The sequence below is a fragment of the Fulmarus glacialis genome, unplaced genomic scaffold (genome assembly GCF_000690835.1).
Source record: "Fulmarus glacialis isolate BGI_N327 unplaced genomic scaffold, ASM69083v1 scaffold22577, whole genome shotgun sequence".
Lineage (NCBI taxonomy): Eukaryota > Metazoa > Chordata > Aves > Procellariiformes > Procellariidae > Fulmarus > Fulmarus glacialis.
Window position 1 is genome coordinate 18,972 of NW_009225395.1, and position 17,052 is coordinate 36,023.

General features: G+C 46.6%; 1 protein-coding gene across 1 annotated transcript; it reads left to right on the forward strand.

The window, feature by feature from the left end:
- The first annotated feature begins 6,290 nt into the window (after positions 1–6,290).
- On the forward strand, positions 6,291–17,044 carry LOC104080174 (protein 4.1-like). The gene is made up of 5 exons (XM_009582474.1): positions 6,291–6,752; positions 9,104–9,334; positions 11,736–11,840; positions 14,910–14,952; positions 16,965–17,044. The coding sequence occupies exons 1-5, from the start codon at positions 6,291–6,293 to the stop codon at positions 17,042–17,044; spliced, it is 921 nt and encodes a 306-aa protein (XP_009580769.1).
- The last annotated feature ends 8 nt before the right edge of the window (positions 17,045–17,052 follow it).

Below are 17,052 nucleotides of genomic sequence, written 5' to 3' on the forward strand. Positions count from 1 at the left end.
GTGTAGACTCCGGTGACAAGTACATGTTTTCATTTAAATTTCAGTGCTTTACCGATGAGCAAAGCCCATGAATTCCTGCGTAAGGAATTCTGTAGCATCCAGGAGGATTTCTGAAGATATATGGGAGGAGCTCCCGGCTCCCTTCGGTTGTAATGCACTTACTGCTCCATTTAGTCAGGTCATTTTATAAGCCCAGTCTTCAATTTGACATAAATGATTTGCTTTCAGCAGATGGTGAGCTACTATTTTTTGCCCTCATTTAAATAGGAAAGCTGTACGACACCAGAAGATGAAAGAGGGGCCTGGTGCTGCTGACATACAGTAGATTACGAGGACTGGTCTAGTGAGAATTAAATCTGGGCGATTGTAATGTGCCATCTGTGTTGTGTTGGGTGGTTTATTTTTCCCCCGTTCGATGGGGCTCCTGAAGTCTCCTGCTACCCTCCGGCTAAGGCAGCGTACCTTTTGTTCAGGACCCAAAGTATCGGCACAAAAAAAATGATGCACGTTAATGCTAACAGTGGTTATAAAATGCCAGCGCTAATTATTCCTCTAATAAAATACAGTAAATAGATTTTGAAAGGTTCTGGTGCTTTACAGTATTTTAAAGTTGTTTGAATTTCTTGTTGAGAGACTTATTTTATTGCATTTGAATTTCTTATTTTGTTTAAAAAAAAAAAACCACAAAACCAGTTCTCTGCTATGTTTTTCTAACTGTAGTAAAAATCGCATGTAGGATACGTTACTCGAACACACGCGTGGGGCGAGTCCTGCTTGTGGTGGTTGCACTTTCCTCCTCTCCCACCTGCAGACGCAGCTTTGTTGCACATGCACCAGGTCTTGAAAAAACGGAATTTTCAGCCTGTGCTGTCTGTTTCAGAGCAATGTTCCGTGTAGTTTCCCTGGTGAATTGTGTGCTTTTCACACATATTATGAAACGGGAAGGAACGCATTTTTAAAAGAAACCACACTCTTGCTGAAACTATTTGATTTTTGCCTATTTTTAGCAGAAATTTCACTCTTATCGTTGTCTCCAGCTCTTGCTGGAGCAGTAGTGTTTGGCAAAGCCACACATTTTTGGGTAGGAAGGTCAAGACAGTTTGTTCCAGCAGCGTGATTACCATTATCTGGCGTTGGGCATCGCTGCGAAACAGTTTGTGTTTCTGAGAAATGAACCTTCCCGGTGGACAGTCCTTTTTCTTCTCTCCCTGAAAGACTGAAACAGTGGGAAGTAAGTTATGGCGTGAGCTATAAATTTTTTTTCCAGGCTTGGAAGCAGGGATAAGTAAAATTTTACTATTACTAGGCTTATTTGTCTGCCTGAATAAGAGAGACTGAAGCACGCTGACAGGTAGGAGACAGTGATAGACTCATATCTAAATATTAGTGTTTCTTCGAGCCTCTGTAACTTGTCACGAAACAACCTAAACGAGCAGCATCGTTAGTTCCAGAGAGCTAACGCACCATCACTTAATGACAACCTTCTGGGAGCACAGGCGCAGTGAGTGAGTAATTCGGCATCCTCCAGGCTCGAAGGCTTTCTCAACAGGGAGCCGTTGGGATCTGTTGAGCTGCTCTAAAATCTGTATTTTACATAAATTGTTGTGCATGTGTGCAGGCTGCAAAAGGGGAATGGTTTGACTTGGAGGGGTGGTTGTCTTCCAGTGTCTGCAAGAGCAGAGCCCGTGGAACGGTGTGGCGTTGAAACCGAGTTTTGCTATCCTCTGCTTGCCAGATATTAATTAGTGTTGGATCAAACCATCCATGTTAGGAACAGGATGAGCAATGAGCCATTATACTCCATTTAAGCCTCAAGTCTTGTTTTGTTTAAAGGATTTTGATGCAGAAAAGCAGGGTGACAACGAGCCTGCAGAGATGTTGTGTGCTCCCATGGCGTCGGGTAAAAACAGGGGGGTGAGCCCTGAGACTGGGGGGGGACACGGGATATTTGGGTGTCTGTGCAGGGGACAGGTTCATAGGGTGCCCCTGTAGCGGTTTGCTTTGACGTTTGGTGTTCAGAGGTGGCTGATACCTTTTAAGAAGAGGTGTGCGGGGCTCCCTCTTCATCATCGAAGCACTGATGTTCCCGGCAGTGCTGTGGGACACCGGGAGGTCCAGGTCCTCTTCTGGGGGCGGATCTGGTGCAGGTGGAGGGGGGGATGCTGTCGGTGGGGAGGTCATCCTGTGGTGCGGGTCTCCTCGAGGGGGAGAAGCCTATTTGTCTTCTCCCCACAGGCTGCTCTGGGTGTGTTTAATTACCTTTTCTTCAGATTGCTTCCTGTTGCTAAAGTCTTCTTGTCTGGAGTAGGATGTTCTTAAACTTTAAAGTGCTTAAATATAAATACAGACTTGAACTCTTTTCTGATGAGATTTTTACTCTGAAATCTCTATGTGGAATCATATCTAAGTTTTGCTGTGATTTGGTTATTTCCGTAGCGTTAAACGCCTTCTCTACACTAGACTTGTGAAGAGCCTGCTTGTTACAGGCTGTCTGGCACCAAACCCTCATCCTCTACCAAAAAAATCCCCAAATCCAGCACGTACAAGCTCAGAGCAGGAGGTGAGCAGCACTGCTTGGGTGCTCCTGCAATAGCAGAGCATCCTCCTCCAGCGTCCTGGATGCTCCCAAGGCACTTGCAGGCTCTGCAGGATTGCCTTGTGGAATAGCGATGGGGGAAAATTTAATTTAAAAAACAAACCAACAAAACAAAACCAATGCTTGTGGTTTGGCTGTGGGCAGTGCTTTCTCCAAATAACGAGTCGAAGAGGAGCGGAGCGGGAACCTGGCTCTTCGTGTGGGCTCTGCTGTGGGCTGGGTTAGAAACAAAACGCTGCTTAGCAAACATCTCCGTGCAGCAAAGGGGCTTTTTTTTTTAAATAATACGGCCTCTTGGTTATGTTGCTTGCTTACAAATCTCTTTGCTTTCGGTCGAGAGCTTAGGGGAAACCATTTCTGAACGTAAAACTTCAAAGGGAGGGAACCAGCCGTGAGCCCACGCAGCAGCCGAGCGTGCCTGGGTCTTGCAGCAAGATGTTTGCCTGCACCCAGCGAGTTACTGGTGCTGGCTGCCGCTATGAAATGTTTATTGGGAAGGGCTGGGAAGGGAAGGGCTCGTACGTGCCCATCTCTGCATCCCCAGCCCTGCCGAGGGGATCTGGCGGAGCTGCGAGGTGGTTCCCGGGGGATGGAGGAAAGACGCAGAGACATTTGCTCATCGCCAGCGAGACCCACCTTCCCGTGCCAGGAAAGGTCCGCGACTGTGGCTTTGAAATCCAAACAAGTAAACATTTTGTGTTCCAGAAATGTTGGTATTTAAAGAGAGAAAACTACTTCCAGAGGAAATGTTTGTTTATGGACTGTCCCTCTTGCTTACCGCGGCTGATAAGAGCTGCTCTTGAGCTGTGCCCTCCCTGCAGTCGTCGTTTCAAGAGCCTCAATTCTTTTTATTTTCAAGAGCAATGCGCTTCCAATGTGTGTTTAGATAATGATTCTTACAAATATATTTATTCAAAACAAACACAGTAGGAAGTGACTACAAAGCAGACTGCTTTGGCAGCTGGTGCAAAAGGGAGCTCGCTATTTTTGTGCGTTCGTGGTGGGACAGTCTTGCAACGCGTCCAGGACATCAGGAGCTTTGCCCTGGGAGTTGGCCATGGCAGGTCTGTCCTGCGTCACGGGCTCGGGGTGGTGTGCGTTTGCACCCTGCACTGCCTTGTAGCATCTCTAGGAGTTTTTGGAGAGCTGTTGGTAGCGTGAATTGGCTGCGTGGTGGCTGGGGTGACTCTGCAGATGGAGCCGTGTGTTGCTAACGGGGCCAGCAGCATCCACGCACGCTGGCAAGGGATCACGGCAGGAACAGAAACAACAGCAAGAGCTGCAGGAGCAAGTCAGCGGGTGCTGCACCTGCAAACTGATCGCAGCTCTATGCCCTCCCCATGGGTGTGCAGCCCCTTCAAAACCTCTCCTGAACCGAACTGCAGATATTTCTGGTTTAGGGGAGAAGGAAATTCAGCGTTGCAGATTTTTTTTGCTTTCCCCCCCGAAGCGAGCGGCAGGCACGAAGCTGCCCCCTCCTCGAGGGTGGTGGTGGGAACCAGTGGGATGCTGCGTGAATCCACCGTAGCCTTTTGTTTAACTTGGATTTTACAGCTTTCTCGCAGAGCCTGTTCTGTGATAATCTTGCAAAAACAAACTTCTGCAAGACTTCTGGGGAAACAAGGTGACATAATGCCCAACTCAACAGCGTTTTGGAGAATTACCCTTGCGTGCCTTGGTTGGGCTATGCCAACCTGTCCCCTCTTCTCCTGTGCAAAGCACAGGAGGAGGAGAACTGAGGCAGTGTGGTTTTCTGCACATCTGCATCTCCGTCTAGCTCGGAGCCTTGAGACATGTGGGTTTCGGCAGCATCTTTGCCTTGGATGTAGCTGGTGCATCAGGTGCCCGTGGATGCCCGTGCAGGCTGGCTGCTCGCATGCCCGTTTTCCCAGTGCAGGTATAAAGCTGCTGTTTCAGTGGCCTCCACCTCTCCGTTGGGTTTGGAGAAACCCCGAGCAGCTCACCAAGGGGAGATGGTGTGCAGGGCATGAGGCTTTAAACCTGGCTTCTGTAGGAGACCAGGCTAAAATGGGCCCTGCAGCTCATCCGCAAAGCTGGCTGGTGGGGCTAAGGCCAAGTGAAGAGGTTTCAAAGAGTTCAGAGAGCCTGTCCCAAATCTGACGCAGCTCCAAATCACTCCGATGGGAGCACAGACCCTGTGGGTCACCATCCCTGCTTTTACAAAAGACCTCCCTGCAAAAAAACCCCAAAAAGCTAAAATTGAAAACAAAACAAATCTTGTAAACCCAGGAAATTTGCATTGCTGGGGAAAACAAATTCAGTGAAGTTCTCTAAAGCTGCTTTGTTTTAACCACAGCTTTAAGAATAATATTAAGCTTTTGCATTAAATGCAGGGGAAGAGTACTTTGGAAAGCGAGGAGGCCCTCTGGTTATTTTGGCAACCAGGCTGAGTTAAATTGTTGAGTGCAATAATATGTAGGAGGGTGACATCTTGAAATGTTTCTTAGTTTTAAGTATGTGTTTTGAACAAATGTTTGTATGCCGAGGCTTGGGCCGGTGGGGTTGAAAGGCATATTGGATTATATGCTGTTCGCTCTGTGTAAGCAGTGGGAATTTATTGCTGCAGATACATGTGATGCAACGTGCAAAGATTAGTTCTATCCTCTCTAAAGCGTGATTATTTTGGGTCCTCTTTATACCTTAAATAGATATTCTTCTCATGTGATTTCCATCTTTTTGTGTCAACAGCCCAGGCTAAAGTTGAAATAAACATTGCATCAGCTTAATAGCCCGGGCTCTGAAGAAATCTGCTCTCCGTTGTGGGGATTGTTTGGAAGCCTTTTCATTTTACATTTTTCCAATGTGCAGTGCAAAGATCTCTGAATCCCGAAGCCAGCTCTGTTTCACTGGACCTTTCTTGTGCAGATCAGCATAGTTGATCAACACTGATGAGTCCCATCTGGAGCAGAGCATCAGTGTGGTTCATCGTGTTTAAATATCCTGCTTTTTAGTTTATGGTGAGGATCTGTGGCCTCTTTCAGGGACATTTAGAAGTGAGCAGCTGTTAAAATTTGTTGTGGCCATGCAATTTTTGACTCTCAAGTAGCAGATTTCTCCTTCCAGTTGCAGTTGCAGAGAAAGATGCTGTAACACGGCAAGCCATTGCAGGCCGTCTGGTGTTTTGGCATGGCGTGGTAGGAGGAAGGTTGCCTGATCATGTGTGTGTTCTCGTACGGTTGGACTCAATGATCTTAAAGGTCTTTTCCAACGTAAATGATTCTATGATTCTCATCTGCTCCACTCCCACAGCCAGTGCTGCCAGAGGGGAACAGGGACTTGGAGGAAGAGAGGACCTCAGGACAACCCTGTGGAGCAAGACCTCCTGCCATCTCCTTCCCTCTCCCTAATGTTGTTTCCATTTTTTAATCATTTGCTCTTGTCAGGCTGCAGCCCTGGTGCCAGGGCATTTAGCAGTTTGGAGTCAGCATCATCCAAATGGTGGAAGATGCGTGGGCAAATGTCGATGGAGATGTTTCTATCAAAGCAAACCTTAGCAAAATGAATGATCTGTTTGCTCTTAATGACTTTGTAGGCTGGAGTCGGCAGGACGGGGTGGTATGACTGGGGAACATGGTGTGTCTGTGCTTGTGGCTTGGTTTGAATAGGTTAATGCAGACTTAAATGTTGGAAAGCTCTTCATTGAGACCTTTTGCACCTCTCTTACAGCATCATCATGACAACAGAGAAGAGTCTAGCGGCGGACGCCGACAATTCGGAGCAGCAGCAAGCCAAGGAGGAGGAAGGAGCTGCTGAAACACAAAAGCAAGAGGCTTCCCTAGAAGAAGGGGCTCAGCAGACGTCGGAGGGACAGCCTGCAGCGGGGCAGAAGCAGAAGGCCTCCAACGGCGATACGCCCACGCACGAGGAGCAGAGCAAGAAGGAGCGCCGCACCTCCGAGGGCCGGGGTCTCTCCCGCCTCTTCTCATCCTTTCTCAGGAGGCCCAAGTCTCAGGTGTCCGAAGAGGACAAAGACACTGATGCTCCTAAAGAGGTGGGAGGTGACCAGAAGGACCCGGGATTAGGAGCCAGCCCTGATGAAGACATCCTGGTGAAAGCCCCAATTGCAGCTCCTGAGCCTGAGCTCAAAACCGATCCATCACTAGACCTCCATTCCTTAAGCAGTGCAGAAACACAGGTAAAACACCCTGTTCCATGTGGCATGCTCCCTTCTGTTCTTGAAAACATGTCTTTTCAGCCAAAACTATAAAAAACTTCATATCCTAGGATGGTGAGCTTGATCAGAAAAACTCATGAGATGCTAAAAGGCTCGTGTCAGCTCCCTGTGTTGCATCGCTTGCTTCCCTCTCTTGCATTCCTGTATCAGACTGTCCTGCAAAGTACCTGCTTCTGAAATCACTTCACAGCAGAAATTAAAACGCCCCGTGCTGACTCTTTACTCTGCCGAGGCATGGAAAGTCACATCAGAACTAGGGTTCAAATTCATAAATTCACGACGGAGCGGTTGCTCGTCGGGATGTCCTTGGTGTGTGCAGAATAAAGGCAGGTCAGTGGTGTGAGGTGGGGCTTGCAAGAGGACGTGGATTTGGGAAAGGGTTTCTTCAACTTCAAGGAGCGCAAGCGTGGCATTTCAGGACTTGGTCATCTGTTCAGTCTGGGCTGGTGCTGAGCCTGCCAAATACAAATATTTTCTGCTTATGCATCACGTAGACAGGGATTTCTGCACAGCATGTGGGCTGAACCCAGCTCCTAGTAGCCATCTGATGTCTACTCTTTACAGCCAGGGTCATTTTTCATGCAAAATTTAAAGTTTTTAAAGCATGGTAGAAACTGAGGCAGAGACACCCACGGGGAGACATTCACAAAGCTGGTTATTGGTTTGGGGGTATTGGATGCCCTCTCTTACTCCTTGGGTAACTGCAGCTCTGCCGTTACTAGTGCGGCTTCCCGGAGTTAGAGAAAGGCGGGTGCCCCTTCTCCTGAGATGGGGATTTCTTAAAACCCCACCAACCGGTGTGTATTGCTGGAGTCATAGCACATTCGTGGTAAAATCGGATTGCTTACCCCGCTGCCTTAAGTTTTGCATGGGCTCCAGAGAGGTGTTACATATCTGCAAACTCTGACTTTTGGAACAACACTTTACATGTTAGAGCATTGCCAATTGTAGGCAGTAATTGTAAATCCACCTCCTTAAAATTACAAAGCTGTAGAGAAGATACACCTTTTTCTTTCTTTTCTCAAATTCCTGAGCCTGTGAAAACCATGGGATGATCTCTGCTTGTGTTTTGTACCTCTGAGGGTTGGGATTAGCAGAATGGGGAGGAGCTGGAGATTTTCGGGCAATTTCAGCCCAGAAATTGCGTCTTCAAGACGAAATGCATGATTTCTTTCTCTATTTAACTTTGATTTGCTGCTTCTGCACGCGTGTGAGTGTGTACCCACAGTCTTCCTTCATCACGGGCTGTTCGTTTCAGACGAAGCATTTGTGCTTTTTTTTTTGAGTTCTTATTTTAGATCAGCGTCAGTGGCTTTTTGAACTGTGACACTCGGCAGATATTTCTGCTGTGAAAGCATTTGTGAGGTGCTGCCTGTTTGATAAACGCTGACCGACGGGCATTATGAGCTTTGACTGATTCTCTGCTCCCGATTGTCCCGGCCCTGCTGGAAGAGAAGTCAGCAGCTTGTGGACATTATTTAGTTTTTAAATACCTCCGTGCAGTTGTGCCTGGGTGTGATTTCATGGGATGCGATGGGCTGAAAAGACAGGGTTTTGCTCTTCCTCGGCCACGGCTGCATGCTCCTGCTGCATCAAGCCACTTCCAGCACTTGTCAGAGCCTGCCGTGAACTCGTTTAACCTGCTGAAATGACAGTGGGGAAAAAAAAAAACCAGCTTCCTTCCTCCTCCTGTCCCCAAATTGCATCTCTTTCTGCTATTCTCGTGAATTGAACTGGCTCGCAAAGTGCTTCAGTAGGCAAAGGGAGAGTGGTATGAAGGCTGCCTTCCCTTTTTGGTGGCAGATAGCTGCTTGGTCGGCTCAGACGGCCGTGAAATCTCAGCACTGACCCCCCCTTTTAATCCCACTGCTGCCATACTGAGTGCTCCAGGGCACTAGAGCAAAGCCCATCGCCCGGGGCGGCAGTGAGAGTGTGGGGCATGTGCGGTGGGTGCAGCGGGTGTCTTGCCTAGGAGGGGAAAAGCTTACTGGTCCAAAAGGTGCTGTTGTTAAGACCATGAAGATTTGCATGATGCAATCTGCCCTGATTTCTCTAATCAACCCTTTTTTCTTTTTTATTACATCCTTTATTAAATGAAGGCTTGAGAATGACTTGAAGGGCTTTAAAAATTAATGTCATTACCTTTCTCATCCAAGCTGCTGCTCCAGGTCCCGGGTTACACATTTAAGTCAGATAACTAATTCTGGGGTGAGATCCCAGCCCTACAGTGCACCTCTGCAATGCTTGTTTCATGTGATGGGTTTTTTGCCTGACACGTCTAAATTGCAACTTGGGCGATGTGGGGGTTTCAGCCTGCGCAGGAGGAGAGGAGGGACGACCAGGAGCCAGACAGCAGAGACCTCGGGGGCACGGAAGGAGGGGAAGCGAAGGAAGAGTGCGCCAAGCCAGAGCCGAAACAAGAGACTCCGGAGACCAAAGCAGAGAAGGATTTGAAAGCTGCCCAGAGAGCAGTAAAAAGACACAGAAACATGTACTGCAAAGTCGTCTTGCTGGATGACACCATTTTTGAGTGCGCCGTGGATGTAAGTACTTTTGGGGTTTGTTCTGTTTCTCTTTCCCCTCTCCCTTCTCCTCCCCTTGAAAAATCACCACAAACACTATTTAATTGGGGTCTAATTTGCTGCCAGTGAATTACATGACAGGCTTTACTGCAGAACAATCTTCCTGTAAGCTATAACAGCTTATTTAGTGTGTTGTAAAAATCTCTGGGTGCCTAGGAATCTTTTTTTTTTTTAAAATTGTTCTACAATTTCCAGGGTGCCTTGCTTTGTAAAGGTGGGGGGAAGCTTAAAAAAAACCCCAGTTGTCTTACTTGCTATTAATCTTCGCTCTCATTTGTATCCCAGACTAGAGTTGAGGTTTTTGTGTTAGGTTGGAATTGCCTAAATATCTTCTGCCCCTTTCTTTTGAATAAAATGGGTTGTCAAGTTGATTTGTGCTTTTCTGTTCACCCAAGGTACCTTCACCTGTCAGGTTGGTGGCTAACATAACTCCTGGAGCTTGGATGTAAAGAAAAACATGCTGTGTTTAGCCTGCAGTTGAATATATTTGTAGTAAACAATTTGAAATTATTATGTTGACTTACAGCACTGCAAACCCCTTCCTCTGAGAGCTTTTCTTCTGCTTTATTTTGTGCATTCTCTCACAGGGCCGTCTTGCTGTCAGGGCAATAAAAAGCTCGCAGAAATCCCCATTTCAGTATTGAAGCACTTGTCCAGAATATTAATAATCCGGTACTTACCATTCGAGCATGCTTCCATCAGCTTGTTTTTCCCCAGTCCCGCTGGCTAAATGGGCCGGGAGAGGGTATCTGGGCGCAGGGCTCCCCGTGAAAGCAGTTACCTTGGGTGATCCTGGGCAAGTAGGTCAGTGTCGGCCGTTTGTGTAACGGCGTCGCTGCTGTTATTGCCCGGGATCAGCTCGGAGCATCACCGCCCCGATCGCCTTCCCCACCTGCAGCCAGCCTTTGCCAGGGATTTTGGGTGCAGCCCCCAAAAAGAAATTGTTCCCCGAAATGTTGGTGGCAGCTTGCTGTGGTTTTATGCATGAGTTTCCTGCAGCAATGCCTGCAAATGCCAGAGGGCTGCATGGGGGCTGTTGGTGGGAGAGCTGGTGGTGGTGTGGTTGGTCCTGACTTGAGCAGGATGTTAGAATTCTCTTTCTGTAGGTCCAGAGAGTGGTGATGGGCACTGCGGAGAGGATTAGGAGGGGCTGCTGTGTCGGTGAGACCCTCTTGACTTGACAAGTACCCTTGGCTTTAATGCTGACGTAATCCTACTCTAGCATTTTGAGAATTTATTAAGACTTAATTGGGAAGGAATTGCAAAGGTGTAGGCAAAGACCAGCACAAATGCCTTTATCCAAGAAGAATAAATGCTTTCAGGCATCCTTTCCAATTGACAGCCATGGAAGGTTTTTAATTCCTATATGTCTTTAAGTGCCAATTCCTTGAGAAATATCCCAGCTAACACATGCACTGTGTTACCTATGGAGTTGCAACATATGTACTGAGGACCTTAGAGCTGAAGGACTGGAATAAAACAGTTGCCGTGTAAATATGACTACAAGGAGAGATGCGGGCACAAGCGATGCATTAGTAAAGCTTATTTTGCATCGCTGGAACTGCGCTTTCTTTTCAGCCAAGCCTCCAATAGAATTAGCTGCTTCTGGTTACCATAGTTTTGTGCCTCAGGGATGTTTTCCTTCATGCTTTTGGACTAAAAGGGTATCTGTTCCTAGGGCCAGTTCACTTCTGCAGGATTTGGGAGAAAAAAAAAAAAGGAGATAGGAATGCTCAAAGAGTGTTTCTGGAGGCAAGAAGTTGTGTGCTAAGCAGCTTTTGGTGCATAAGGCAAAACTGGAGAAGCTGGGTTTCATCAGCAGATCGGGTTGATGAAAAGGCCATGGAAATGACGGTCTTTAGTTCTCAGATGCTGTTTCTTTTGTGACCCTACTGAGCCAGGTTGCCCCCAAAATGGGGGACTACAACCGTAGCAGCAGTTGCGTACCCCACGTTGATAATTTTTTGATCAACGTCTGATTGTCTGACAGCCTGGAGCTGGGAGGTGTCAGTGCAGTAGATGTACTTTGGGAGGGAAAATCCATACAAATCCTCGGTGTTTATTCAGTTGTGTTGAGAAGCTCAGCTTTGGAGAGGCTTCAGACACGGAGCTGGTGGTAGCAGAGAGACCCACTGCAGTTCCCATTGCTTCTCTGGCTTGAAATTTTATCCCTGATGCTCTTTCCTATAAGGGGTGCTTCCTCAGAAGCAGCCAGGAGATCTGATTTTGAGCTACTCAGGACTATTTTACCTTCTTGATAGTGTACAGTGTGGTTTGATTACATTCCCTTTCTCCTCTCTCCCGTGAACGAGGGCAGACAAAAACCAGCCCTTCCTACAGAATTTCTTTTGTCTATTTGCAGAAACACGCCAAGGGGCAGGATCTACTTAAAAAAGTCTGCGACCACCTCAATCTCCTGGAAGAAGACTACTTTGGTTTGGCCATATGGGATACGCCGACCTCCAGGGTAAGCAGCTGCTCTTGCGTGGTGGTCTGCACCCGGCTGGGTTCAGCTCTTTCAGAGGAACCTCTCTCCTGGGGAGGAGGTGGTGCATAAGCTCTTCTTAACACTCCTTTTGGTGTCCTCCCCAGAAAAGGACTAAGAGGGTCATCACAGAGGCAGAAATTGTGAATAAATGACTACAGGAGTGTGGCTTTTAGTAAAAAAGCTACGTGAACTTGTATCTTCACCTGGAGAAAATTCATTGTATTAGTTTACCGCAAAATGATGCCGTTAATTTGTAAAGCTATAGCTCAAGAAGTTAGGGGAAGATAAGGCTTTTCCCACTATAGAAAAGCAGCAGGTTTTTTAATTGTGATTTTAAGAATAGGTTAACTGCTCTTAGGCTATAGAAGATGAGCCTGAATGTCGACACGCTGCAGAGGAACGTCACAGTCCTGGAGCCTGTGTTCACCAAAGGCGTAAGGCTGAGCAGTCAGCAGGAGTAAAAGCTGGCAGTCTGGCACTGGTGTCATTTTTTGTAAGGTTTGGTCACAGCCGTCCAGAGCAGTTTGGAGTCCGGGCTTTGCCCTGTGAAAAAACACCCGTGACTCGTCATACCAAAACCCTTACTCATATGGTTTCAGTTTAAGGTCTTTGTTTGGTTAGACTCAAGCAGTGTCTTATCTTTTAAACCCTTGGTTATGCTTTAACTCAAGCAATTACTCAAGCTCTGTTTCATGAAGCTAGCCAAAAGTGTTCTAAATTGAAATCAAGGGCCCACTTTTATGTCCGTTAGACCAGACCACATTCTGACTATTCCCATGCTTCACCTACAGCAGTCACTTATGGGCCAGGTTACGATGGCTGACAGACGTTTGTCTTTAAATGCTTAATAATTGCAAGAGTGAATTTTTAATACACCGGCACAATAACACCCCATCGCTATTGGAGGCAGGCAGAGCTCTGTCTTGCGTTTGTTTTACTGTCTCTGGTGTCTTGCTGTTTTCTTGTATGTGAAATTCGCTTCCATGTATATAGCCTGGATTTTTTACTCTAGGAGTTTGTTGTGCTTGCAGAGGGAGGGATAGGTGTACTTTTAGATCCAATTAAGAGCAAAAAGAGTTTAGCTGGAGCAGCTCAACTTCTCACACTTGTGCTGTGGGTAGCTCACTGCCGCACCTCCAAGACCCCCGGGACTTGCTCTTCTCGTGTCCAGGCGTGCTGGCGTCCATTCTTCCGAAAGCAAAAGCGTGCACCTCTTTCCCCCCCCCGCTGACAAGGGCTAAGGGCTGTGCAGCTTTTTAACTGTAGGGACTGAAAACGGTTTTGTCCGATTTGTGTCCCAGAGCAGGGAGCTGAGGAAGGTAAAGCCGCTGTGCGTGAGTTTAGCTCCAGTGCAGAGTAAGTTGCTCGGTGGAAGTCTGGTTTGCGCTGATGGGGGAAAACACCATTTTTGGGTTTTTTTGGAAATCTTTCTGGTTATGTTTCATTGAACTTTGAAATCTGAAGCTCCATCTCTCTCTTGCTGTAACTTCAAACAAGAGCTGACACTGAGTTACTGATACACAGGTAGAAATGACCTTAATAGGAAACCGCCAGATGAGCTTCTGCACCTCACCCGCAGCTGTACGGAGCAGGCGGAGATGTGTATTCCTCGACAGGGAAGGGTTGTATGTGGGATTTTCCACCTTGGTATTTAGGGAATAAACGTTCCTGGGGATGGGCATTTTCCCACGTGGGAATAGCAGAGGGTGACAGTAGGAATAGGAGATGGTGACAGTGGATAGAGCAGCTGATCAGCACCGAAGGAGCTTGATGCTCACGCTGCTCTGAAAGGAAATATGTTTTCCACTGATTCATGACACAGTGTGGATAAAAGTGCCGTTAATTGCTGTACCCGTCATTGTCTGGATCGGGCTGGGTGAGTGCCGGGGATGCACGACTGCACCCTGGGCTCGGCTGCCCGAAACCCAGCGTTATCACTGCGGTAACGAGCAGTCATGGCACCAGCGTAGACATAGAGATGCTCTGCTTAAAACGGTGGCTGTAAAAAGACAGCAAGTGGCATGTCTACCTTTCAAATGGATTTCGTATCCCCAGTTTTATGGGTTAGAGGGGCAAGCATATAAAAAGATAAGATTAAACGTAAGTATCGCTGTCTCCCTGCCATGAAATTACGTGTCCTTCTGGTCAAGACAGATTAGCTTGGGGGATTCAGTGAGTTAATTCCTTCACCTCGGGAGACCTGGACGTCCAAATCCTGCTCAGGGCTTGTGAAAATGAAGAAGGTGGTTTAATGTAGCCTTTCCAGGAGGGCTGTTAGCACCGCGCCGTCGCCTTCAGCGGGGCAGACCCTCACCTCTGCAAAGGGAATGGCTCAGTCTCGACATGCCGGGAGTTGCTCAGATCGTGCTGGCAAAAGCAGGAGTTGTTTTTGAGGCTTATGTTGCACCACCATCCCACAAAACCCCAAATTACAGAGGGGGGGGAAAAAAGGATATATTTCTAAATTTGTAGCTGAGATAATTACTAGAAACTTGAGTCATACTTAAAAGAGACGAAGTTTATGTCATGCTCCTGTAAAATATTCCAGCCTTCCCCAGCGATTGGATGTTTTCACTTGTATTTCAGGTCGTTAAAAACCATAGCTAATAATAGAAAGTCTTCGCAATCTTTGTTCTGAAGAGGGCAAGTATGGAGACAGGGTGCCTCAAATGAATGCAGACATCCTATTTGCCTATTTTTAAAGGTGCTGGAGAAAAAAAAAATGTGTTGCACAATTGCCCCTTGTAGCTGGATGTGGCTGCGACCGCACCTGCTGCTGTGTGCTTGCAGCCCTAATATGCTGCTTTTTTTTTTTTTCCTCCTGTTCCTCATGCCTCTGCTACGAGTACCCCGTAGGTGAAGGGTTGGAAATGCACCCACCGAGACCACAGACTGGAGTAAAAGTTGTGAAAAATGCGCCGTCTCCCCAGTTTCCATGGCTGTGTTTGTGTCAAATGTTGTCTTTTTGCCGTATTTTTAGCGATTTGCAGTTTTCTGTGGTGTTTCTGGAATGTCTGTTAAAGTGTGAATGTTTTTATCCTCTTACAGACATGGCTGGATCCTGCCAAAGAAATAAAAAAACAGGTTCACGGTAAGTAGATCGAATTTATCATGCGGGTGTGTGTGGTTTCTCTCTCCTTCCCTAAATAAGTGTGGCTTTGGCGGGCGATCTGGGGGCCCGAGGATGGGTGAGAGTTCGAGTGAGGGTGTCTGGCAGGGATCAGCACAAGTTCAAGCAGCCTGTGCATCCTTCTTCTTCTTCTTAAGTACTTAGTGATGCTCTAGATTTAGGAAAAAGTGTAATTTCCTTGGGAAAACGTAACTTGGGGTGTGTTTGCCTTATGCAAACCCATGCTATCCTTACTACCGTGCGACGCTGAAACAGGAGATCTGCTCCCTGTTGGAGGATGGGAAAATAGATGTCAGTGGGAACCATTTAAATCTCAAAGGACATTGGGAGAGCCTGAGCAAAATCGCTTGCTGTAGCAAGGTTTTATGGACTCTGAGGCTGTTTCGGGGTCCAGATAGGGGTACTGGAATGATAAATGGCTCGAGTAGTATCAGGGCAAATGCCAGATGCTCTCCAAAGGTCTGCTAACACTGAATTAGTTCAAGATGAGGGCAGCATCAAATAAATTTTAGAGGCTTTTGTTTTCTCTCAGGAGCAAGCCTGACTGCTTTGAAAGTAAAATACTGTTTTACAAAAGTAAAATACTGTTTTACGTATGCCTTTGGTGGGGTTGGAGAACAAAGTATGTCATTAAGTACTGATTAGGGGGGAAATGCCGCGGGGCTGTGGAGTAGGAACAGCTCCTGCTCTTATCAACTTCTCTTTGAATCGATAGCAGGATGTGTGTAAAGGGCATGAGCCGCTCCTGCCATGCAGGTAAAATTCAGCTTGTAAGTGTAATGAGCAACCTGCTGTGGAATCTGGTCCCCGGAGATGAGTTAAATGGCAAATTATTTGAGTTTACTTGAATATATGAATGTATGTACATATGAATGTATGTACACCAATAGATGTTGTTGTACATATATAGAGAGTCAGTCTCTGCATCCTCCTTGCAATACGTAGGAAACCTCTGCTACCTAAAACGTCTTCTTGGAATAACTTGTTTTGAACTGTGTATAGTGAAAACAACATGCCTTGTGTTTAATCCCAGTTATGGTGTTGCATAAGAAGTAAATCCATGAATGCTACATCCCCGCTTCTCCCTGTTTGAGATTGTGATAAATCTCTGAGCAAGTTAAAGCACAGGGGTATCTTCTCTTTCTGAAATAAATATTATTTTGAACTAGTGTTAAAGGGGACAGCGGGGGGGAGTTGTAACTATGAAAATTACTTTGAGTGCTTAATGGGTCGGTCAGGACTATTTTCTGTGGGTAAACGTGATTATTTTCAAGAAAAAGAGAGAGCAACCCCTTCAGCTGTGTCACCTCGACTGCCCGTACCACATATAATGCCAATTCTAGGTGTGAGCATGTGGATTCTCACTCCGGTTAATACCTGTGACGGTGCTGTACAAGGTTTGCAACAAGCTATGTTAAAGCATTTAGATCTGAAAGCTCTTCTTGTCTCAGTGCTTGCTGTTTCTTCCAGAGATTGATGCTCCTATTGTGCTGAGTTCAAACTGTGGTCTGACCACCCGACCACAGTGCGTTAGGCTGCTGAGTGAATTAGCACATCTGCTCCTGACGAGAAATTTGAAAACTGGGTTGAGTGATAAAACAATACTAATTCATTAACTTATAGCACACGCCTGACCTCTCTTCATGAATCTTTTTTTTTCAATCAGTGAAAAAATATGTGAGTAATTTAGCCTCTTGGCAATGAATTTCATTTTTTCCACAAGTTGTGGTTTATTCACGTGTATTTGCCTGCCCTGCTTTGTTTTCTCCTGCTTGTATCTTAGCTCTTGTAAATGAAAACGTATCTTACGCCATCTGCTAAGCAGCGAGCGAGCAGTATTAAAATCAGTACTCTGATCCGCTGGCCGTATTTTGAAGATTAGACTGGATATCGCCAGCTTTTTTGTGACGACTGACTATCATGAAGCTGTTCTGGTCTGTTTATTTTGCTCAACCTCTTCTTTGTAATTGCAGGAGGCCCCTGGGATTTTACCTTCAATGTCAAGTTTTATCCACCGGATCCCGCACAGCTGACAGAGGACATAACCAGGTGAATTGCAGA

Coding starts and splice junctions, on each gene's coding strand:
- LOC104080174 (XM_009582474.1), top strand. CDS start 6,291: ATGACAACAGAGAAGAGTCTAGCGGCGGACGCCGACAATTCGGAGCAG. Junction 6,753..9,103: donor TAAGCAGTGCAGAAACACAG/GTAAAACACCCT, acceptor TGGGGGTTTCAG/CCTGCGCAGGAGGAGAGGAG. Junction 9,335..11,735: donor TTTTTGAGTGCGCCGTGGAT/GTAAGTACTTTT, acceptor GTCTATTTGCAG/AAACACGCCAAGGGGCAGGA.